The 25,672-nt window shown below is 44.7% G+C and overlaps 1 protein-coding gene across 1 annotated transcript in view; it reads right to left on the bottom strand.

Moving 5' to 3' along the window:
* Positions 1-2,965: 2,965 nt before the first annotated feature.
* The window catches only part of LOC144682512 (B- and T-lymphocyte attenuator), a 43,633-nt gene continuing 20,926 nt past the window's right edge, over positions 2,966-25,672 (bottom strand). Inside the window, exons 2-6 of the mRNA XM_078544901.1 lie at positions 21,122-21,442; positions 18,457-18,492; positions 14,872-15,015; positions 14,706-14,758; positions 2,966-3,361 (exon numbers count right to left, since the gene is read on the bottom strand). Coding sequence (XP_078401027.1) covers positions 3,092-3,361; positions 14,706-14,758; positions 14,872-15,015; positions 18,457-18,492; positions 21,122-21,442 — 824 coding nt within the window. The 3' untranslated portion in view covers positions 2,966-3,091. The remainder of the gene's footprint in view (positions 3,362-14,705; positions 14,759-14,871; positions 15,016-18,456; positions 18,493-21,121; positions 21,443-25,672) is intronic.

The raw sequence follows: 25,672 nt of genomic DNA, 5'->3' as shown, positions 1-25,672 counted from the left end.
GGAGTTCACTGAAGAGGGAAGGTGTTCTTTTCGTTTTCTACCTTTCCTCAGAAAGAAGAGCAGAGGTCTTGGTAAGTAGGACTTGGTGAGTATTTCTACTGTCCTTAATATTATTACTAGAGGAAGTAAAAGTAAAGGGAGTAATTTAAGGGCAAGTCATGGGAGGGCAACTCGGTCACGTGGAATGCTCTTCCTGTGCAATGTGGGAAGTCAGGGACACTTCCAGTGTCCATGGTGACCACATGTGCAGGAAATGCCTCCAGCTGCAGCCACTTAAAATCCGAGTTTCGGATCTGGAGCAGCAGCTGGAGTCACTGTGGAGTGTCCACAGGTCTGAGGTCTTCGTGGATAGCACATAGAGTGTGGTAGTCACACCGCACGTATAGAGTGCACAGACAGAAGGGGAATGGGTGACCACCAGACAGAGTAACGGCACTAGGCAGGTAGTGCAGGAGTCCCCTGGGTCCATCTCCCTCGCTAACAGATTTTCTGTTCTGGATACTGCTGGGGGAGGTGGTTTCTCAGGGGAATGCAGCGAATGCCAAGTCCATGGCACCACGAGTGGCTCAGCTGCACAGGGGTGGGGGCGGTGGGAGGCTAGAAAAAAGAGTGGGAGAGCAATAGTGATAGGGGTTTCTATCGTAAGGGGAACAGAGACATTTCTGCGGCAGCAGACATGACACTAGGATGGTATGTTGCTTCGCGGGTGCTATGGTTAACGATGTCACTGAGCAACTGCAGGACATTCTGAAGGAGGAAGGTGAACAGCCAGAGGTCATGGTCCATATTGGCACCAACGATATAGGTAAAATGAGGGATGAGGTCCTGCAAGCAGAATATGGGGAACTAGTAAATAAATTAAAAAGCAGGACCTCAAAGGTAGTAATCTCAGGATTACTCCCAGTGCCATGTGCTAGCAAGATCAGGAATAGGGGAATAGACCAGATGAATGGGTGGCTGGGGAGATGGTATAGGAGGGAGGTATTTAGATTCCCGAGGCATTGGAACTGATTCTGGGGAAGATGGGACCTGTACAAGCTGGACAGGTTCCACCCCAGCAGGACTGGGACCAATATCCTCACAGGAGTATTTGCTAGTACTGTGGGGTGGGGCGGGGGGGCGGGGTGGTGGTTTAAACTAGAGTGGCAGGGGGTGGGAACCTGAGTGGGGAGTCACAAGAGAGGGAAACAAAGATGGAAATAAAAGACAGAAGTGGGAAGGCAGAGGAAACAGAGTCTAGCAACAAATAGGGTCATTGTACAAAAAAGTGTAAAAATACAAGTCTAAAGGCACTGTATCTGAATGTATGGAGCAGTTGCAATAAGGTAGATGAATTAACAGCACAAATAGGTGTAAACGGCTATGGTATGATTGCAATTACAGAGACATGGCTGCAGGGTGACCAAGGCTAGAATCTAAATTCGAAATCTCAGAAGGCTGTGGTGGCCAAGTCATATTTAAGGAAATAGATAGATTTCTAGACTATAAAGGCGTCAAGGGGTATGGGGAGAGAGCGGGAATATGGCGTTGAGATAGAGGATCAGCCATGATCATATTGATTGGCAGAGCAGGCTCAAAGGGCCGTATGACCTACTCCTGCTTCTATTTTCTATGGGCAGAATTTAGCCCTCGATGGGCATGTGGGCCCCACCGGCTCGGTGACGGGCAGACAGCCGACCCCCACCACCGAAACAGGGCTCGCCGCCATTTTGAGTGGGTGGGCCAATTAAGGCCCACCCAGCGGCCTGCCCGACAGGAAGCGCTATGCGCTATGCGCCTCCTGTGCGGGTGGGTGGGGGGCGGGGGTGGAAGAAGGGATTCCCCATCTGTCAAAGTGCACTCTTTTGCGCATGCGCACACTGCTCCCTGAGACCAAGTGCTGTCTCAGGGAGATTACCGACAGGTTAAAAAACACCAAAAACAGAAAACTATTAAAATTATTAACATGTCCCCCACATGAGCTGGGACATGTTAATAAGAAACACATTAACTTCATGAAACTTTTTAAAAACGGACATGAAACCTCACCCTGCCAGTGGGAAGCTCCTGGCCTGCCCGCCAGCCTTAAGGTTGGACGGGCAGGTCTTTAACAATCTTAATGAGCCTGTCAATGGCCTTAATTGGCCATTGACAGATTGGCGGGCGGACAGCTGATTTCACTGTCCACCCGCCTTCCTGAAACTTTAAAGGGACCGGGATGACGTCGGAGATTCCTCCCGACGTCATCCCGTGTCATTTTCCCGTCGGCGAGCGGGCCCCGCCCCCAAATCGCCGACGGGAAAATCCTGGCCTAGGTTTCTATGACAATGACCAGATAGTCTGTTTTTTGGTAATGTTGACTGAGAGATAAATATTGACCAGGACACTGGGGAAAACTCCTTTGCTCAATTTTGTCATAGTGGCCTTGGGATCTTTTACATCCACCTGAGGGGGCAGACGGAGCCTCAGTTTAACATCTAGTTCATTCCATTTAACACAATGTAAATTCTTTCAATATTAATCCATTTAATATTAATCATTAAAAATATTTGTTTTAAATGCATGTGTTAAATAATTATTGTGTAAGAAGTCCAAGTTTAGCACAGGCAAATGAAAATCATTCTTCTAAACTTTACATTTTACAAAAATCGAAAGCATATGTTCAGAAGTCCCATGTATATTCATTGCCTAATTTAGTTAAAAAAACATAAAATATACAAATAGCTTCCGACACGGGTCATTATTTTTGTGAAAACAGTGTTCGATGCTCTGAAAATTAGTCTCTTTCTTGTGTCAAGTGTCTGAAACCAGTGTAGTAAAAAAATGTCATTTTCTGGCTCAGTGTTAGAATTGGTAGAAGTGAAGGTAAGCCAACAATTGCACTCTTTCCTGCTCATTGACAGCAGGCCCATTAACAGGAAGGTATGGAGAGATGTCCTTTATAGATCCCGAACATCACAGAAGGGATCAAATTAGCTCTAAGGTAGCACGTGGAATGGAACACCTGAAAAAATAGTTAGGACCCTCAGACCCAGCGAGTCTAAAAGCAATTGTAGCAAAAGGCTGTCCTTGTCCAATGGTGCCATCTCTTTTTTAAATAAAGAAATATTGTTTAATTTTTAATATTTATGGCAGCGTATTCCGTATCTTCTTCATTCGGGATAGTGGTTGATGACTTTCTGCATAACATGGATGTGTTCAATGAAGCATAAATAATTGTATTGTTTGGAGCTGTTTTGGAGCAGTAAGTATCATTTCCGTGATTTCCAGGAGAATTGCAATTATTAACAGTTAATGAATTTGGAATTGCAGAGCCAATGTCTTCAGAACATTCATTCATGTTTTCATAGATTGTAGATTTGCCATTAATTTCAGTCATAGCCTTAAAAATGAGAAAAAAGAAGCAATGAGTTTTTACGCAGACAATATATATGTATATATAAATATACTGTTCCTATATTTCAGAGGGGTATTTATTATGTAAAACGTAGAAACCAAAGGGAAGTAATGTTGCAATGCTGGGAACAGGAACTGCATTGCTTAACTTTTGTCACTCCCCAAAAACCCCAGTTGTAGCACATTGCTGAGATAGTTTAAATTTCCAACCCCAGAACTCAGCAGCGCTGGATATATTCTGAATCGATATGTGCACTCCTCTTGCACAAATGTGAGAACAAACTTCCGTTGCAACCACTGGATATTTCATGTGTCAATTATAGCGAGTTGTACCATATGTTAATTTGCACCATGGTATCTGTCTGTAAGAAAGAAAGCGCAGATTGGCGGGAATAGTGGGGGACTGGTGCTCTCCAGTCGTTCAGTGTGTCAGGATCTTGACTGACAAGGGACTCAATGGGTATAGTCGGGCGCAAGACAGGAAAGTGGAGTTGAGGCCGCCATCAGACCAGCCAGGATCTTATCATTTGCGGAGCAGGCTCAATGGGCAGTATGGCCTTCTTCTGCTCCTAATTCGTATGTTCGTATACATGTAAGATCCTGAGGGGGACTTGACCGGGTGGATGTGGAGAAGATGTTTCCTCTTGTGGGAGGATCTAGAACTAGGGGGGGTCACTGTTTAAAAATAAGGGGTTGTCCGTTTAAGACAGAGATGAGGAAAATGTTTTTCTCTCAGAAGCTTGTGAGTCTTTGGAACTCTCTTCCTCAAAAGGTGGTTGATTCAGAGTCTGTGAATATTTTTAAGGCAGGAGTAGGTAGATTCTTGATAAACAAGGGGGTGAAAGGTTATCGGGGATAAGCAGGAATGTGGGGTTGAGGTTAAAATCAGATCAGCCATGATCTTATTGAATAGAGGAGCAGGCTCGAGGGGCTGAGTGGCCGACTCCTGCTCCTAATTCATATCTTCGTATACTAATGAGACACAGCGCTGAATGAGAACTGTTAACTTGAATAATAAATACTTGGTTTCAAACAAGCTGAGCAATAAGGTTTGCTGCATTAATGATATCTTATCTACTAAAAGCAGATTGTATAATATAAATCCCAGATGTCCCGAATGTTTCAGAATGTTTGTGGAATTGTTCAATTGAAAATCCTGGCGGAATTTTCCGGTCCCATCGCCATGGCCGAGGGGCCAGGAAATGCAGCGAGCCGTCTAAACGTCCATTCGCTTCACCGGGACTGGACAATCCTGCCGGCAGGAGGGGTCAGAATATCCCAGCCCATCTTTCAGACAGAAACAAACATAGGAGTAGGAGGAGGCCATTAGGCCCCTCAATCTTGTTCTACCATTCAATTAGATCACAGCTGATTGGTATTTTAACTCCATCAACCCCACCTTGTTTTCTTTCATGGGATGTGGGTGCCTCTGGTAAGGCCAGCATTTGTTACCCATCCCTAAATGCCCTTGAACTGAGTGGCTTGCTAGGGCCATTTCAGAGGGCAGTTAAGAGTCAATCACTTAACTGTAGATCTGGAGTCACATGTAGGCCAGGCCAGGTAAGGAAGGCAGATTTCCTTCTCTAGTTTCATGTTCACCATTTCTGAGACTAGTTTATATTCCAGATTTATTAATTGAATTTAAATTCCACCAGCTTCCGTGGTGGGATTTGAACCCATGTCCCCAAAGCATTAACCTGAGCTGCTGGATTACTAGGCCAGTGACATTACCACCATGCCACTATCTCCCCAAAACCCTTCATTCCCTTACCCAATGAAAATCTACCAATTGCAGTTTTGAAACTTTCAATTGAGTTCCCCCCCCACCCCCACCCCCACCCCACCCACCAGCCTCAACAGTTTTTTGGGGGCGACAGAGTTCCAGATTTCCACTTCTCTTCATGTGGAGATGGTAAGGAATATGGAGCGGTGAGATACTTTTCCCCAGGAGCAGGTACATGGAGCACTGTGCGTGATTATCTCGAGCACCTCTGCTAAAACCTTCAACAAGGCAAAAGCCTGTGAAGCTTTGGGTGAAGGAAACCCAGCAAAATTCTAAAGTAACATCATGAAACATTTCATTCAACATAACCAGGAGCCATTTGCAGAAGAGATTCTTAATTTCAGCAAAAGAAATGCACCCAGTAACAGGCTGCTAATGACTTGTGTCCATTCTCAACCTTATAACCTGCCATCCTTTTTTGTTGTACATATACTTGTACACAGCCCTGCATTTGTATATCACCTTTTATCATGTCAGGATGGACTAAAGTGATTTATTGCTAAGCGATTTTCTTCAAGTGTTGTACTGACAGACATGTAATAATCAATTTTGTGCACAGCAAGATCCCACAAACAGCAATGTGATAATGACCAGATAATCTGTTTTTATTGATATTGGTTGCCTTTTAACAGTATTAGCCAGACTGTTGTCTATTGGCCATTTGACAGCCTAACCCCTGGTTTTAGTATGAATCTGCTGACTGTTCCAGATGTGGCATTTGGTGAAATGACCCTGCATGGGATGCTTGGAGATTAGAGTTTGATGGTGAAGATGTAGCAGCAGAGATTCTGAAGTGGGACATGAACCCACACCTTCTAAATGAGAAGCAAGAGTACTACCCACTGAGCCATGGGGTACACAGTCTGATCCCACGCTCCCCCTCACTCCCCCACACACTTTAATATTCACCCAGCCTAATCCCACTCTCCCCCTCGCTCTCCACATCTTTTAATATCCCACCCAGTCTAATCCCACTCTCCCACTCACTCCCCACATCTTTTAATTTCCCATCCAGTCTAATCCCACTCTCCCTCTCACTTCCCGCACCCTTTAATATCCCACCCAGATGATGTCATACTGGTATTGTCGCTGGACCCAGAAATCCAGGGTAATGCTCTGGGTACCCAGGTTTGAATCCCACCACAGCAAATGGTGAAATTTGAATTCAATAAAAAATCTGGAATTAATCTGCCAAAAACCGTAAAAACCCACCTGGTTTAGGGAAGGAAATCTGCCGTCCTTACCTGGTCTGGACCACATGTGACTCCAGACCCACAGCGATGTGGTTGACTCTTAGATGGCCTCTGAAATGGCCGAGCAAGCCACGATCAAAACCACTAGCAAGCCTCAAAAAAGGAATGAAACCAGACAGACCTCCTGGCATTGACCTAAGCACCAGAAACAACAATGGCAAACTCAGCCACGTTGACTGTGCAAAGCCATCCTTACTAACATCTAGGGGCTAGTGCCAAAATTGGGAGAGCTATCTCACAGACTAGTCAAGCAACAGCCTGATATACCCATACTCATGGAATCCCAGGCACCATCACCGTCCATGGGTATGTCCTGTCCCACCCAGCAGAGGTGGTGGTTGTGGTAAACAGTCGGGAGGGAGTTGCCCTGGGAGTCCTCATGGCATCATGCCAAACATGGGCAAGGAAACCTCCTGCTGATGAATCAGTGCTCCTCCATGTTGAGCATCACATGGAGGAAGCACCGAGGGTGGCAAGGGCACAGAATGTACTCTTGGTGGGGGACTTCAATGTCCATCACCAAGAGTGGCTCGGTAGCACCACTACAGACCGAGCTAGCCAAATCCTAAAGGACATAGCTGCTAGACTGGGCCTGTGGCAGGTGCTGAGAGAACCAACTGGAGGTAAAAACATACTTCACCTCATCGTCACCAACCTGCCTGCCGCAGATGCATCTGTCCATGAAAGTAACAGTGGGAGTGACCACCGCACAGTCATTGTGGAGATGAAGTCCCAACTTCACATTGAAGATACCGTCCATCGTGTTGTGTGGCACAGCCACTGTGCTAAATGGGATAGATTTCGAACAGATCTAGCGACTCAAGCCTGGGCATCCACGAGGCGCTGTGGGCTATCAGCAGCAGTAGAATTGTATATAAACACAATCTATAACCTCATGGCCCAGCATATCCCCCACTCTAGCATTACCATCAAGCCAGGGGATCAACCTTGTTTAATGAAGAGTGCAGGAGGGCATGCTAGGAGCAGCACCAGGCATACCTAAAAATGAGGTGTCAACCTGGTGAAGCTATAACACAGGACTACTTGTGTGCCAAACACCATAAGCAGCAAATGCTAGAGCTAAGTGATCCCACAACCAACGGATCAGATATAAGCTCTGCAGTCCTGCCACATCCAGTTGTGACTGGTGGTGGACAATTAAACAGCTCAGTGGAGGAGGAGGCTCCACGAATATCCCCATCCTCAATGATGGGGGAGCCCAGCACATCAGTGCAAAAGGTAAGGTTGAAGCATTTGCTACAATCTTCAGCCAGAAGTGCCCAGTGGATGATCCATTTCGGCCTCCTCCGGAGGTCCCCAGCATCACAGATGCCAGTCTCCGGCCAATTCGATTCACTCCACGTGAAATCAAGAAGCGGCTGAAGGCACTGGATACTGCAAAGGCTACGGACCCTGACAATATTCCAGCAATAGTACTGAAGACTTGTGCTCCAGACCTTGCCTCGCCCCTAGCCAAGCTGTTCCAGTACAGCTACAACACTGGCATCCACCCGGCTATGTGGAAATTTGCCCAGCTATGTCCTGTACACAAAAAGCAGGACAAATCCAACCCGGCCAATTACTGCCCCATTAGTCTACTCTCCATCATCACTAAAGTAATAGAAGGGGTCATCAACAATGCTATCAAGTGGTACTTGCTTAGCAATAACCTGCTCACTGACGCCCAGTTTGGGTTCTGCCAGGGCCACTCAGCTTCTGACCTCATTACAGTCTTGGTTCAAACATGGACAAAAGAGCTGAACTCCCGAGGTGAGGTGGCAGTGACTGCCCTTGACATCAAGGTAGCATTTGACCGAGTGTGGCATCAAGGAGCCCGAACAAACCTTAAGTCAAAGGGAATCAGGAGGAAAACTCTCCACTGGTTGGAGTTATACTTAGCAGAAAGGAAGATGGTTGTGCTGGTTGGAGGTCAGGCATCTCAGCTCCAGGACATCACTGCAGGAGTTCCTCAGGGTAGTGTCTTCGGCCCAACCATCTTCAGCTGCTTCATCAATGATCTTCCTTCCATCATAAGGTCAGAATTGGGAATGTTCGCCGATGATTGCACAAACTTCAGCACCATTCGCAACTCCTCAGACACTGAAGCAGCCCATGTCCAAATGCAGCAAGACCAATATCCAAGCTTGAGCTGACAAGTGGGAAGTAACATTTGTGCCACACAAGTGTCAGGCAATGACCATCTCCAACAAGAGTGAATCTAACCATCGCCCCTTGACATTCAATGGCATTTCCATCACTGAATCCCCCACTATCAACATCCTGGGGGTTACCATTGTCTGGAAACTGAACTGGACTAGCCATATAAATACTATGGCTACAAGAGCAGGTCAGGAGCTAGGAATCCTGTGACGAGTAACTCACCTCCTGACTTCCCGAAGCCTGTCCACCATCTACAAGGCACAAGTCAGGAGTGTGATGGAATACTCCCCACTTGCCTGGATAAGTGCAGCTCCCACAATACTCAAGAAGCCTGGTACCACCCAGGAGAAAGCAGCCCGCTTGATTGGCACTACATCCACAAACATTCACTCCCTTAACCACCAATGCACAATAGCAGCAGTGTGTACCATCTACAACATACAGTGCAGGAATTCATCAAGGTTCCTTAGGCAGCACCTTCCAAACCCATGACCACTACCATCTAGAAGGACAAGGGCAGCAGACACATGGGAACACCACCACCTGGAAGTTCCAATCCAAGTCACTCACCATCCTGATTTGGAAATATATCACAGTTCCTTCACTGTCGCTGGGTCAAAAATCTTGGAACTCCCTCCCTAACAGCACTGTGAGTGTACCTACACCACATGGACTGCAGCGGTTCAAGAAGGCAGCTCACCGCCACCTTCTCAAGGGCAATTAGGGATGGGCAATAAATGCTGGCCCAGCCAGCGAAGCCCACATTCCGGGAATGAATATAAAAATCCCCCTCTCCGCCTCACTCCTGTGCCCTTTAATATCCTACCTAGTCTATTCTCACTCTACCCCTCACTCCCTGCACTCTTTACTATCCTAACCAGTCTAATCCCACTCTCCCCCCTCACTCCCTGCACCCTTTAATATCCCACCCAGTCTAATCCCAATCTCCACCTCACTCTCCGCACCCTTTAATATCACACCCAGTCTAATTCCACTCTCCCACTCACTCCCCGCACCCTTTAATATCCCACCCAGTCTAATCCCACTCTCCCCCCTCACTCCCCGCACCCTTTAATATCCCACCCAGTCTAATCCCAATCTCCACCTCACTCTCCGTACCCTTTAATATCCCACCCAGTCTAATCCCACTCTCCCATTTACTCCCCGCACCCTTTAATATCCCACCCAGTCTAATCCCACTCTCCCCCTCACTCCCCACACCCTTTAATATCCCACCCAGTCTAATCCCACTCTCCCCCTCACTCCCCACACCCTTTAATATCCCACCCAGTCTAATCCCACTCTCCCCCTCACTCCCCACACTCTTTAATATCCCACCCAGTCTAATCCCACTCTCCCCCTCACTCCCCGCACCCTTTAATATCCCACCCAGTCTAATCCCACTCTCCCCCTCACTCCCCACACTCTTTAATATCCCACCCAGTCTAATCCCACTCTCCCCCTCACTGCCCACACTCTTTAATATCCCACCCAGTCTAATCCCACTCTCTCCCTCACTCCCCACACCCTTTAATATCCCACCCAGTCTAATCCCACTCTCCCCCTCACTGCCCACACCCTTTAATATCCCACCCAGTCTAATCCCACTCTCCCCCTCACTGCCCACACCCTTTAATATCCCACCCAGTCTAATCCTACTCTCCCCCTCACTCCCCGCACCCTTTAATATCCCACCCAGTCTAATCCCACTCTCCCCCTCACTGCCCATACACTTACATTTTCTAGTTTGTGGCTGAGATTTTTACATGCTAATGACCCTTTGTGTAAAGGTGTTGTTGGAAAACATCCCCATCAATTCTTGCTGTAATTATCATCAATTTGTGTTTTCTTGTATCATTTCCATGGAAATAATCTATCATTATTTATCCAACAGAACTCTTCACAGTCAGGAAGACCTCTATCAGGTCAGTCTTTAAATTTCATTCCTCCAATGAAAAAAGGACCCAAAATTTTCAACTCCCTATTCAGCAGCTGCTGTGTGAATCAGCCTAGATAAAAGTTTTACCAAAACAACTAAATCTATGAGTAAGGCTAAAGTAAGTATCTAAGTGGCTGAACGCTATGATCGAAGACCTGATAGGTGCACTGTGCTGAATCTCCCTCAATTCTTTGCCTCAGATCTACAGCGATGGAACTGGAAATAAAATTTAATAATTATAATTTGTTTAGAATATAAAAATTCACAATATAGTTAACCAATAATGAATGAGGTTTTAGCTTGGGAGAGCCCTAGTTACCCTCTGCTTTAAGATAAGAACTCTTTTGTAGTCTTCCAAACCTTTAATAGTCTCACACCTTCTCACAGAGTCACAGAATTGTTACAGTGCAGAAGGAGGCCATTCGGCCCATCGTGTCCGCACCGGCTCTCCGAATAAGCAATATGACTCTCCTGCCTTTTCCCCATACCCCTGCACATTGTGTCTATTTAAATAATCATCTAATGCCTTCTTGAATGCTTTGATTGAACCTGCCTCCACCACACTCCCAGGCAGTGCATTCCAGACCCAAACCACTCACTGTGTGTGTAAAAGTTTTTTCTCACATCACGTTTGCTTCTTTTGCAAATCACTTTAAATCTGTGCCCTCTCGTTCTCAATCCTTTTATGAGTGGGAACAGCTTCCCCCTATCTACTCTGTCCAGCCCCCTCATGATTTTGAACACCTCTATCAAATCTCTGCTTAACCTTCTGCTCTCCAAGGAGAACAGTACCAACTTCTCCAATCTATCTTCATAACTGAAGTTTCTCATCCTTGGAACCATTCTTGTAAACCTCTTCTGCGATCTCTGCAATGTGTTCACATTCTTCCTAAAGTGTGGTGCTCAGAACTGTACATAATACTCCAGCTGAGGTCTAACTAGTGTTCTATATAAGTTCAGCATAACCTCCTTACTCTTGTACTCTTTGCCCCTATTAATAAAGCCTAGGATACTGTATGCTTCATTAACATGCTCTCTCAACATGCCCTTCCACCTTCAATGACTTATGCACGTATACAACCAGGTCCCTCTGCTCCTGCACACCCATTAGAGTTGTACCCCTTATTTTATATTGTCTCTGCATGTTCTTCCTACATGGAGACACAATTCTTTGCATTGAACTTTTGTCAGCCACCTATCTACCCACTCCACCAACTTGTTTATGTCCTTTTGAAGCTCTATTCTGTCCTCCTCACAGTTGACAATGCTTCCAAGTTTTGCACCATCTGCAAACTTTGAAATTGTCCCTTACACACCAAGGTCTAGATCATTAATATCTATCAGGAAAAGCAAGGGTCACAAAACTGAACCCTGGGGAACTCTACTACAAACATTCCTCCAGCCCAAAAAATATCCATTGACCATTACTTGCTGTTTCCTTTTACTCAGCCAAATTTGTGCCCATGTTGCTACTTTCCCTTTTATTCCATGAGCTATTACTTTGCTCATAAGTTGTACAGCACTGTATCGAATGCCTTTTGGAAGTCCATGTATAGGACATCAACAGTATTACCCTCATCAACCTTCTCTGTTATTTCTTCAAAAAACTCCAGCAGGTTAGTTAAACATGATTTTCCTTTAAGAATCCATGCTGGCTCTTCCTAATCAACCCACATTTTTCCATGTGACTATTAATTTTATCCTGAATAATTGTTTCTAGAAGCTTCTCCACCATTGAAGTTAAACTGACTGGTCTGTAATTGCTGGGCTTATCCTTACAACCCATTTTGCATCTTATTCGTCCCAGTGCCTTGTCAACTTTAAGTACCGACTGTTTCTCCAATGCCACCTCCTTATCAATTTTGAACCCTTCTAGTGACAGAGTTTCCCCCTCCGTCACCATGGCCTGGGTAGCATCTGCTTCCTTGGTAAAGACAGGTGCAAAGTATTCATTTAACACTCAGCCATGCCCCCTGCCTCCATGTGAAAATCCCCTTCTTGGTCCCTTATCGGCCCTACTCCTCCTTTTATCACCCTTTCACTATGTATATGCCTATAGAAGACTTTGGGATTCCCCTTTATGTTGGCTGCCATTCTTTTCTCATAATCCCTCTTCGCTTCTCTTATTTGCTTCTTCACCTCCCCTTCTGTATTCAGCTTGGTTCTCGATCATCATTCCGTCAAACCATAATATCTCATACTGGGAAATAAATGATGCACATATATTATGTTCTTCCTCACATGTAAGAGTCACTTAAGACAACCTTTAATAGGCAGCCTCTTCCCTTACTATTTTTTTTACATAAAATTTAAAACACAGAAAAATGACAATTCAACCCAACTATGCCAGTGTTTATGCTTCAGGTGAACCTCCTCCCATCCTTCCTCATCTCATCCTCCCAGAATATCCTTCTATTCCTTTCTCCTTCACGTGTTTATCCAACTTCCCCTTAAATGTATCTATACTATTCACCTAAACTGCGCCACGTGGCAATCAGTTCCACATTCTCACCACTCACTGGGTCGAGAAGTTCCTCCTGAATTCCCTATTGGATTTATTCATTACTATCTTATGTTTATGGCGCTTACGTGGAAACATCTCCCCTCCATCTTTCATACCGAGATCATTCATAATTTTAGAGACTGCTATCAGATCACCCCTCAGTCTTCTCTTTTCTAGGGAAAGAGCCCCAGCCTGTTCAATCTATCCTGGAGGAACACCAGCTCTTAGAAGCTTGTGGTGCCTCAAGAGATTATAGAGATAGGGGGGAGTGAGAGGCTTGGAGGGATCTGTGGGGGTGGGAATTTTAGTATCGGGGCCATATGCAGGTCAGTGGGTTGAATGGGACTGGTTGCGAGTAAGGACATGCAGCAGAATTTCAGGTGAGCTGAAGTATATAGAAGCTGAAAAGTGCAAAGACGGGCGGGGGTGGGGAGCGTGATGGGTGGAAAGGGGTGGGGTGGCAGTCAGGAGGGCATTGCAATAATTTAGTCTGGATACATTTGACGAGGGGTTTAGTATAGCCGACGGGCTGAGGCAGGGTTTGAGATGGGCAATGTTACGGAGGTGGAAGCAAAAGCAAGAAATTGTGTCAGGACCATCTGGAGGAGGAAAAGCCCATTTAACACAATCAGCTCCAGTCAAAATTACCCCCTTATGATTTCACCCTTTTGAGGGATTAATTCTAAACATTTATAAATCACTGGTTAGGCCTCAGCTGGTGTGTTGTGTTCAGTTCTGGTCAAAATACTTTAGGAAGGCTGTGAAGGCTTCCGAGAGGATGCGCAGGAGATTGACTGGAACATTCCCAGGGATGAGGGACTTGAGTGAATGTGGAGAGACTGGAGAAGCTGGGATTGTTCTCCTTAGAGCAGGGAAGGCTGAGGGGAGATTTGATAGAGGTGTTCAACATCATGAGAGGTTTTTGATAGAGTAAGTAAAGAGAAACTGTTTCCAGTGGCACTGGGTTAGTAATCAGAGGACGAAGATTTAAGAAAATGAGCAAAAAAAATGCTAGTCGGGAGAGGAGGAGAATTTTTTTTTACCCAGCGAGTTGTTGTGATCAAGAATGTTCTGCTTGAGAGGATGGTGGAAGCAGATTCAATAATAACTTTTAAAAAGGAGTTGGATGAATACTTAAAGGGGAAGAATTTTGGAGGGCTATAACAACAGCTTACATTTATATAGTACCTCCCACATGGAGAAACATCCCAAAGGTGCATCACAGGGGCATTATCAGACTATTTGGCACTGAGCTACATTAGCGGCTATCAGGGTAGATGACCATAAGCTTGGCTGGAGAGGTAGATTTTAAGGAGTGTCTTAAAGGAGGAGAGTTAGAGAGGGGGAGAGGTTTAGGGAGTGAATTTCAGACCTTAGGACCCAGGCAGCTGAAGGTCGCCAGTGGTGGACTATTTAAATTCGAGATGAGCTAGAGGCTAGAATTGGAGGAGCCCAGAGATCTCGGAGGGTTGGGGGGCTTTGGGGAAAGAGGGGGATAGTGGGACTAAGAGGATAGCTCCTTTATAGAGCCAGCACAAGGCACAATGGGCCAAATGGCCTTTTTCTATGTTGTTTGGTTCCATAATTAAGTGTGTGGGGCATAGCAGAGGAGGAAGAAAAGCACTGCTTTGACTTTCAGCTCTACATTATCTCTCTAAAGTGCCTGAAATAATGAAAAAAGTCCAGACTCACATTACATTCATTTCTTCGATAGTTGTCAGTGGGTTCTCTTGTTTCTTGAGGTTCTAGAAAAATAATGAAAAGGCAGCTATGTGTCAACGGCAGTAAAAGTGTATTTGAAAATAAAGCTGTTATTCAATGAAAATGGCAGCGATACTGACTGTACCGGAATGCTCACCATTAATGTTTCTGATGCAGAAATATGTGATCAGCACAAGAAATAGGACGGTACCCAAAATTCCTATGACAATAATACTGTAAAATATCCAAATTGGAGTATTGAGAGGTTCTGATGTCTTCATTGTCGAGTTTGTAGGAGTCTCTGTAAACACAAAACGTACGGTGTTTATAGCTCAGGGGCTATGTACAGTTGAGCAGACATACACTTTGCCGCCCCACTCTCCTCACCCCCAGTAGCATTTTAACGCTTTGTCACCAGGAAATAATGCTTTGCATTTCACAGCCTCAGGACGCCTCAATGTGCTTTAAAGTTAATTAAGGGCTTTTAAAGTGAAGTCACTATTGAGGTGTGGGAGACGTGCCAGCCAGTTAGCGCACAGGAAAATCCTGCAATATGATAATAACTGGGTCATCTATTTTTAGGTTTTGGTTGAGGGTTAAATATTGGCCAGGCACCAGGGAGAACTCCCCTGATCTTCTTCAAAATAGCGGCCACGGGATCTTTTATGTGCACCCAAGGAGCCACAGTTTAGATCATTAAAAATACACATGAGAGAAATGGAGTAAATGAAGCTAGGGGAATGGAGAGGAGAAGCAATGTGAGAGTAAATAGTAGGTGGGTACATTGTGCAATTTACCAGCCTCGATGTGACGCTTAGTGCATCAGAAACTGGAATTAACAATTGGAGCTGAAGGTTAGTGTTCCTGATTAGTGATCAATCAGCGACCTATTGATTGTACTGACCAGAGAAACAGGAGCAGTGTGAGCTAGCTGTTCTGAGCTCTTCACTGAGTCTCTGACTGCTGCTCCTAGTGAGTGTGACTCCAGGCCAGGAGCAGAGTCTCTGCAATTCCAGGGCTTTAACTCAATCCTGGGACAGCATAGTGGCCATGACAGCAGGGAAAGTTGCAGGGAACTTTCCTGTGAAGATAGCAGCTGTGTTATTTTATAAATTCATTAAATATGGCTCTTTTGGAGTGGATCTAATCTGAGGCTCCCTCACTGCAGGACTTCAAAGTGTGGGAATACTGAGGTGTTAACTTGCAAAGGAGCATCAGAACTAGCTCTGCTAAAACTGAGATCTTGTCCTTCTAGAGCTTTTTGGACTCATTACCCCAAACATTTCCCCACACCTTCCTTTGATAAATTTTAAGGTCCCAGAGAAACACAGGAAAAGGAAGAGGTCCCATTCACTCCCTCCCTTGACCCTATTCCACCATTCAATGAGATCATGGCTGATCTGTATTTTAACTCCAATTACCCACCTTGGTTCTGTAGCCTTAATCTCCTTACAAGCAAAAATCTTTCAAACTCAGTTTTGAGATTTTCAATTGACCCCCATCCTCAACAGCTTTTTGTGGGGGAAAGAGTTCCAGATTTCTACTCCCCTTTGTGTGAAGAAGTGCTTCCTGACATCACCCCTGAACGGCCCGGCTCGAATTTTAAGGATCTGGCTCCTTGTTCTGGACCCCCCCCACCAGAGGAAATAGTTTCTCCCTATCGACCCTATCAGGTTCTTTAATCATCTTAAACACCTCAGTTAGATCCCTCTTAATCTTCTAAACCTGAGGGAGTACAAGCCTTAGTCTATGCAACTTTTTAACTCTGTTGTCATTCTGGCCAGTCTGTGCTGCACCCCGTCCAGGACCAGTAAAGGTGGGGAGCCCAGAACTGAACACAGTTACTCTGGGTGAGACCTTAAGACCATAAGATGTAGGAGCAGAAGTAGGCTATTCAGCCCATCGAATCTGTTTTGCCATTCAGTGCGATCATGGCTGATCTGATAATCCTCAACTCCACTTTCCTGCATTTTCCCCATAACCCTTACTGATTAAAAATCTGTCTATCTCAGCCTTGAATATATTTAACGACCCAGCCTCTACAGCCCTCTGTGGTAAAGAATTCCACAGATTGACTACCCTCTGAGAGAAGAAATTCCTCCTCATCTCTGTCTTAAATGGGCAACCCCTTACTCTGAGATTATGCCCTCTGGTCCTAGGCTCTCCCACAAGGGGAAACAACCTCTCAGCATCTACCCTATCAAGCCCCCTAAGAATTTTATATGTTTTAATAAGGTCGCCTCTCATTTTTCTAAACTCCAATGAGTACAGGTCCAACCTACTCAACTTCTCCTCATAAGAAAATCCCTCCATATCCGGGATCAACCTAGTGAACCTTCTCTGGACAGCCTCCAATGCCAGTATATCTTTCCTTAGATAAGGTGACCAAAAGCATTCACAGTATTCTAGGTGTGGTCTAACTAGTGCCTTGTATAGTTCTAGCAAGCCTTACCTATTTTTATACTCCATTCCCTTTGAAATAAAGGCCAATATTCCATTTGCCTTCCCTATTACCTGTTGAACTTGTATGTTAGCTTTTTGGGATTCATGCATGAGGACCCCCAAATCCCTCTGTGCTGCAGCTTTCTGCAGTCTTTCTCTATTTAAATAATATTCAGCTCCCTCTACTCTTCCTGCCAAAGTGCATAACCTCACATTTTCCCACATTATATTCCATCTGCCAAGTTTTTGCCCACTCACTTAACCTGTCTATATCCCTCTGTAGACCTCTTGTGTCATCCTCACCACTTGCCATCCCACCTATTTTTGTGTCACCCGCAAACTTGCCGATAGTACATTCACTTCCCTCATCTAAGTCATTAATATATATTGTAAATAATTGTGGCCCCAGCACTGATCCCTGTGGCACTCCACTAGTTACAGGCTGCCATCCTGAAAATGCCCCCCGTATCCCAACTCTCTGTCTTCTATTAGTTAGCCAATTCTCTATCCAACACCAACACCATTGGCTCTTATCATATTATGGAGCCTTATGCGCGGTACCTCATCGATCGCCTTTTGGAAATCCAAATATATTACATCTACTGGTTACTCTTTATCTATCCTGCTTGCTACCTCTTCAAAGAATTCTAATAAATTTGTCAAGTGTGATTTCCCCTTCATGAAGCAATGCTGACTCTGTTTGATTATATTATGTATTACTAAATGCTCTGCTGTTACATCCTTTATAATGGACTCCAACATTTTCCCAGTGACAGATGTTAAGCTAACTGGCCTATAGTTGCCTGTTTTTGTCTCCCTCCCTTTTTGAATAAGGATGTTGCATTGGCAGTTTTCCAATCCTCTGGGACTTTTCCAGAATGTAATGATTCTTGGAAGATTACTACCCTGATCAAAGCTTTGTATAAACTGTAGCACAACATTGATCCTTTTGTACTCCAATCCCCTTTGCTGTAAGGAGGAATTCCGCCATTTCTGCTTATGTTAGATTACTGTCCTCAGGTTGCTAAGCAACAGAACAACCAGCCAATAATAATGAGGACAGCATCAACTGTTGATGAGAGTATTGACTGAGATGGGAATCATTGTAAACTGATTGAAATCTCATTTCATGAGGATCCTGATTTTTTAGAACGAGTGACGCACGACTAGAAGATGTTCCGAATGAATAAATAATTCACTTTCTTTTACTGTAAACTCACTGGGGTTGTGTTGTCAAGTGAAAATACATAGAAAAATTATCTTCCAATGTTGCCACTAAAAAAAGCAGCCTAGGACTTACCAATGGAGTTGTTCTCACTAACGTGTCCTTTTGATTCTAGATAGACAAATAAACATAGATTCTAAAAGGTTATCTTGAAATAGGCGGGATATGTTAAATGTTGCATTTTTAACTCTACACAGACAACCTGAGCACAAAATCAGGCAAGCAAATCGCCAGAAATAACACTTGTCCAGCCCAGCAATACCTGGAGTTAATTGGGAGTTAAGCTGGGGTTAAGGAAGACCAAAAATGTAAATAAACTGAACGTTGATTCTGAATTCGCTTTAAGGTATCATTAGCACCCCACCCACTCCCTTAAACATTCACTATCTCCACCACCCACGCACAGTAGCAGCAGTGAGTACCATCTGCAAGATGCACTGCAGAAACTCACCAAGGCTCCTTAGGCTGCACCTTCCAAACCCATGACCACTACCATCTGGAAGGACAAGGGCAGCAGATAGATGGGATCAGCACCACCTGGAAGTTCCCCTCCAAGTCACTCACTAGCCTGACTTGGAAATATATCGCCGTTCCTTCACTGTCGCTGGGTCAAAATCCTGGAACTCCCTCCCTAACAGCACTGTGGCTGTACCTACACTACAGGGACTGCAGCGGTTCAAGAAGGCGGCTCACCACCACCTTCTCAAGGGCAATTAGGGATGGGCAATAAATGCTGGCCCAGCCAGTGACACGCACATCCCATGAATGAAAAAAACCCGATCTCACCTCTTTACCAGAAGTCTTGGCTGAACTAAAGAACATGGATACGGACTTTGGCAGTCACGGACCCAAATTTGAGATCCGTTGATGATAAATCAGAACCTTTAAGAATCTGAATTAATCTGGACCCTTGCCCATAGTTGCTTTAATATTGTGCAGAGGTACTTGGTTATCATGTGAGTAACACTCATTGTGATATCACCTATCTTAGTGTCATATAGAGATTCCATTCTGATGTAACAATAAAGGGATTGGAGGTTAGAGGCACTGCTGCACTGCTGGAGGGTCAGTACTGAGGGAGCATGGCACTGTTGGAGGGTTAGTACTGAGGGAGTGCTGCACTGTCAGAGGGTCAGTGCTGAGGGAGCTATGCAGTGTCAGATGGTCAGTACCGAGGGAGCATTGCACTGTTGGAGGATCAGTACTGAGGTAGCACTGCACTGTTAGAGGGTCAGTACTGAGGGTGTGCTGCACTGTTAGAGGGTCAGTACTGAGGGAGTGCTGCACTGTCAGTGGGTCAATACTGAGGGTGTGCTGCACTGTTAGAGGGTCAGTACTGAGGGAGCGCTGCATTGTCAGAGGGTCAGTACTGAGGGAGTGCTGCACTGTCAGAGGGTCAGTACTGAGGGAGTGCTGCACTGTCAGAGGGTCAGTACTGAGGGAGTGCTGCACTGTCAGAGGGTCAGTACTGAGGGAGTGCTGCACTGTCAGAGGGTCAGTACTGAGGGTGTGCTGCAGTGTTAGAGGGTCAGTACTGAGGGAGCTGTGCACTGTTGGATGGTTAGTACTGAGGGAGCGCTGCACTGTCTTAGTGGATGTAAAAGATTCTGTGGACATTATTTCAAAGAAGAGCAGAGGGGTTTTCCCCCTTGTGCTGCTCGAAATTTATCCATCGACCAACATTACCATGAACAGTTAACTGGCCATTACTACATTGCTGTTTGTGGGATCTTGCTACACGCAATTTGGCAAGTAGGGTAAAGGAAAAAAAAACTCAGAACAAAAGCTGAAGAAGAAACCAATAATCTTAAAGAAACTTCAGCGAGACAGGATGGAGCAAAATATCAATAACTCTTTCTGCACTGTTAAATTCTATAATAATAAGATTAAACCATGAGCTTAAATCAGAAGAAAAATTGGCTGATAATAGTTACACCAAAATATGCCTCAGGCAACACCTACAATAATTTGCGTTGAAAGAGCACCTTTAACATAGTGAAGCATCCCAAGGTGCTTCAAAGAGTATCAATGAGATAAAATTTTACATTGAACACATAACGTGAAAGATTGGTCACAGAGGTAAGTTTTAAGGAGCGTCTTCAAGGCCGAGAGTGAATGTAGAGAGGAGAGGTTTAGGGAGGGAATATACAGCCACCAACGGTGGAAAAATGAAAATCGGGGATGCGCAAGGAGCCAGATTTGAAGGGATGCGGAGATCTTGGACCGTTGTAGGGCTGGAGGAGGTGCCAGAGGTAGGGAGGAGTGAGACCATGGAGGGATTTGAAAACAAGAATGGGAGAATTTTAAAATCCTGCACCGGGAGCCAATGTAGGTCAGTGAGAACAGGGTGATGGGTGAACAGGATGGGCTGAGTCAGGATACAGAGGGCAGCGTTTTGGATGACCTCTGGTTTACGGTAGGTGAAAGATGGGAGGCAGGTCAGGAGTGCGTTGGATTAGTCGAATCTGGGGGTAATGAAGGCACAGGTGAGGCTTTCAGCAGCTGATGAGCTGAGGCAGGAGCAGAGATAGAGGATGTTATGCAAGTGTTCTTTGTGATGGAGAGGATACTGGGTCAGAAACTCGGCTCTGCATGAAATGGGACAACAAGATTTCAAATAGCCTAGTTCAGCCTCAGAGAATTCCCAGGCAACAGTCATGAAACAGGTTGAGAAATTATTTTTCTTTTTAATTGTTTCAGTTGATGAATAATTCTCATCCGTAAAAATCTCAGCACTTACCGAACACATTCACAATGATGGAGTTTCCTTTTGCACTTATAGCCTTGTTTGTGGCATGGCATTGGTAGCTGCCACTGTCATTCAGGGTAACAGAAGAGATCGTGTAGACTACAAAGGTTTTATTATTTGTGTCAATGAGAGTTGTCCACTTTGTGGTTGCTTCACCCAGTGGCTGACAGTTGTCTGAAATGAGTTTACACCAGTGTATCTCAGGTCGGTCAGTACAATACTGTATTGTACAATTCAACATCAGACTGTCTCCAACAGAATGATTAAGCGTCGCTCTGGGATATCCCACCCTCAATGGACATGAGTAACTTCCTGTAAATGAAAAGTTCAGATGTTTTCTAATGTCAACTTCCCACATAGGACTTTGTAAACAATGGCCCCCCGAGATTCACCGCTCCTGTTTTCCTGCTCTGAAAAATTATCCAATATGGAATGTGGGAAACACACACTCATTCCAAAGCAGGGCCATTGGGGTCAACACAATTTCCCAGCTATTCACGGTGACTGCTGTAATCAGGAGTAGATCTTTATCCTCTATCTCTCTAATATAGGATATATTATACCTGGATAGGGGGAAATGTCCTGGGATTGGATACCGGATAGTGACCTGGGAATTGATATGGGAGAGTGTCTCTGCCAGGCAGCTCAAAAGCGGAAGTGATGGAACACAATAAGCATGATGCCCTTCAGTTCTGTGATAACAACATTTGACCCTGCTTCCTCTGCTATTAATGTTAGCTTTTCAGAGAATCATAGAGTCATAGAGTACAGAAGAAGGTCATTCGGCCCATTGTTCGTGTGCTGGCTCTTTGAAAGAGCTATCCAATTAGTCCCACTCCCCCTGCTCTTTTCCACAGCCCTGAGAATTTTTTTTCCATTTTGAATCTCTATTCCAATTCCATTTTGAAAATAACGACAGAATCTGTTTACACCGTCCTTTCCAGGTCACAACACCGCACCGTCAAAATAAAACCTCTTCATTTCCCCTCTGGCTCTATTGCCAACTACATTAAATCTGTGTCCCCCTGATTACTGATCCTCTGGCCGCTGAAAACAGTTTCTCAATACTTACCCTGTCAATTCTTTTAATTATTTTGAACGCCTCTATTAAATCTCCCTCTTAACCTTCTCTGCTCTAAGGAGAACAATCCCAGCTCCTCCAGTCCCTCCACGTTAACTGAAGTCCCTCAGCCTTGGTCCCATTCTGGCAAATCTCCTCTGCACCCTCTCTAAAACCTTGCAGAAATAAACTTGCTGCTCTGCATCGATCACTGTTCTGTGGTTGGCAACACCTGCAACACTAAAGTACACCACAAACAAACCTGTTCACCTTATGGCAATGCGCTTACAATGAACACCTTTCCTTCTTTCAAACACTTTAATCATTTCAGGTATCCTGCTTTCCTCTGAATACAAGTCTGCTATATTTTGCATATAAAATAATTCATGTACTTTATTCCTTCAGGGAACATCGGAACTGAGCTCCATTTCTATCCATATTTTAGTTAAGGTTCAAATATTTTGGTTGTTTAAGGTTACAGAGCAAAAGCATGTTTCAGGAATTTGGGTGCAGATGAGCCATGATCTAATTAAATAGCAGAACAGGCTCGAGGGGCTCAATGGCCTCCTCCTGCTCCTGTTGCCTTCAGGTGGTCAGTTCTCTACTTGTTGGTCAATGGTCTCATCAAGCAGATAAACTAATGTAATTAGAAAGATCAGTGGTGAAGTTCGTCAAGGAGTGGGATTGGCCATTATTAGATGACAAGCAGTTTAACGGTTATAAGTGTGGTATGCAATCTCCTGTGGAAACTGTTCATGATGAAGAGTTTAGGTTACCAGAGATGGTAGGTGCTATGGGGGGCGGTGGGTGGGTGGGTGGGTGGGGGTGGGGGGGCGGGGGGCATGCAGTGTGGTGGACTGGGTGTGGCTGCCAGTGAAGTGATCTGGGGTCAGTGACAGAAACAGCTGAAACAAGAGCGAGTGACATGGCACACAGGCTCATATTTGAAATAGGAATGCACAAACGTAGCCTTATTGTCAAACCACATCTGCCAGAAGAAATTCAACCTTTATTTTAAAATGTTCAACCTTATTTTCAACTCCGTCTGTGGCCTTGCCTCTCCCTATCTCTATAGTCTCCTCCAGCTCCACAACCCTCCGAGGTCTCTGCGCTTCTCCAATTCCGGCCTCTCATGAATCCCCGATTTTAATCATCGCTGACTGTGCCCTAAACTCTGGGATTCCCTCCCCAAACCGTTCTGTCTCTCCTCCTTTAAGACACACTTTAAGACCTACCTCTTTGACCAACCTTTTGGTCACTTCTCCTAATATCTCCATGTGTGGTTAAGAGTTAAATTTTGTTTGCCAATTGTTCCTATGAAGTGGGTGTTTTATTTCATTTAAGGTGCTACATAAATGGCCAGTTTTATTGTTGTTATAAATCAATAGGGATGGGCTCTATGTCTGAGTTCTGATTGGCTATAGAAGAGTGTGCTAAAAATTACTATACTGTCAACCTGACTAATGTGTTGCTGAGTTATAGTTTTCAAAAGGGAGTTGAATGAATACTTGAAGAGGGAACAATTTGCAAGGCTACAAGGAAAGTGCAGGAGGAGTGGGACTAATTGGAAAGCTCTTTCAAAGAGCCAGCACAGGCACAATGGGCTGAATGGCCTCCTTCTGCACTGTATCATTCTATGCCCATCACGCTGAATAAACTGCAGAGCTTAGATGTATAAGTTCTTGTGAGTGTGCAAATATCACATGCATACTTATAAATGGCTGTTAATTTGTTATTGAACATACAAACATACGAATTAGGAGCACTTGGCCCCTCGAGCCTGCTCCGCCTTTCAATAAGATCATGGCTGCTCTGATTTTAACCTCAACCCACATTCCTGCTTATCCCCGATAACCTTTCACCCCCTTGTTAATCAAGAATATATCCACCTCTGTCTTAAAAGTATTCAAAGACTCTGCTTCCCCTACCTATTGAGGAAGAGAGTTCCAAAGACTCACAACCCTCTGAGAGAAAAAATTTCTCCTCATCTCTGTCTTAAATGAGCGACCTCTTATTTTTAAATCGTGACCCCAAGTTCTAGATTCTCCCACAAGAGGAAATATCCTCTCCACATCCACCCTGTCAAGACCCCTCAGGATCTTAAAGGGTTCAATCAAGTTGCCTCTTACTTCTCTAAACTCCAGTGGATACAAGCCTAGCCTGTCCAACCTTTCCTCATAAGACAACCCGCCCAATCCTGGCATTAGTCTAGTAAACCTTCCCTGAACTGCTTCTAATGCATTTACATCTTTCCTCAAATAAGGAGATCAATGCTGAACACAGTACTCCAGATGTGATCTCACCAATGCCCTGTATAACTGAAGTATAACCTCCCTACTTTTGTATTCAATTCCCCTCGCAATAAATAATACCATTCTATTAGCTTTCCTAATTACCTGCTGTACCTGCATGCTAACCTTTTGTGATTCATAATTATATTGAGCACCGCATAATGTCATAAATTGGGGTTTTGCATCTTTAAAACAAATATTATTCCATTTCTTTACAGAAACAGATCCATAAATGCAAGAAACAATCGCCTTAGAAATTATTTTTCTTCTTACTTTGACTTCCAAGCCTCAAGCTGTGAGATGTATTTTCCAAATGCACAAGTTGAAAGTTGTGCCCTTCAACTTGTCTTTCTTTACTGAATTTGAACAGGATGTGGGAGGATGATGTTCATGGGCTTGCTCTGAAACCACCCAACAACAATGTCCTATCAACAGAGGTTTCACCACCACAATTCTTTGCCTAGTCTTCCATCTATTGTTTCCATTCTGCTGCTCGCAAACCCTCGCACAACTGCAGCTCTGTAATTGTTCTGCAAGCAATTTACATCCTTCATAATCTCTCTAACTTTTATCTTTTGCATGCATTCAGGCAAAAGAAAATGGATTTCTGAAAGTAAAAGTCATAAAACACAGTAAGTAGAGAGAGGGAGGAAGAAGACAAGTAGACACATCCGCTGTGAGTGAGCTGCATTTGTATTGTACAAGGAACACACAACAAACACACCAAAATTCCCAACTCTGGATTGACACAATGCTGAAGATGTTATCACATGACCTCGCATCCCCCAGTCATTGGCTGCCCAATCTTTTCATCCTCATGGTGTCCCACCTTCCCATGGCCAATTGGATACAAAGCAGATCCTCTGTTAATTGTAGCGATACTCTATGCATGCCAATATACCTTTAAGAAGCTGCATAGTAACATCACTATGACACCACCGTGTGCAAGGCTGGAGGATAAAAGGTACAATCTCCATGAGAGATGTTCACTACTGTCTGTGCCTCTGTATCAGTAAGATTTCATGTGCACCTTATGAGTCAGGCATATAGTCAAGTAATCAAACTATGTAACTGTTAGGATCCAGGCTAGACAAGGCCTGTGCAGAGCTGTATATAGTTGCTGCTAGTAATAAACTTCATAGCCAGGATTTTACGTGTCTGTCCCCAGCGGATGCGGTGAGCCATTTACAT

Source organism: Cetorhinus maximus, chromosome 7 (genome assembly GCF_964194155.1).
Source record: "Cetorhinus maximus chromosome 7, sCetMax3.hap1.1, whole genome shotgun sequence".
Classification (NCBI taxonomy): domain Eukaryota; kingdom Metazoa; phylum Chordata; class Chondrichthyes; order Lamniformes; family Cetorhinidae; genus Cetorhinus; species Cetorhinus maximus.
The sequence above is the reverse complement of the archived record's forward strand: the minus strand, read 5'-3'. Positions and strand labels throughout refer to the sequence as shown.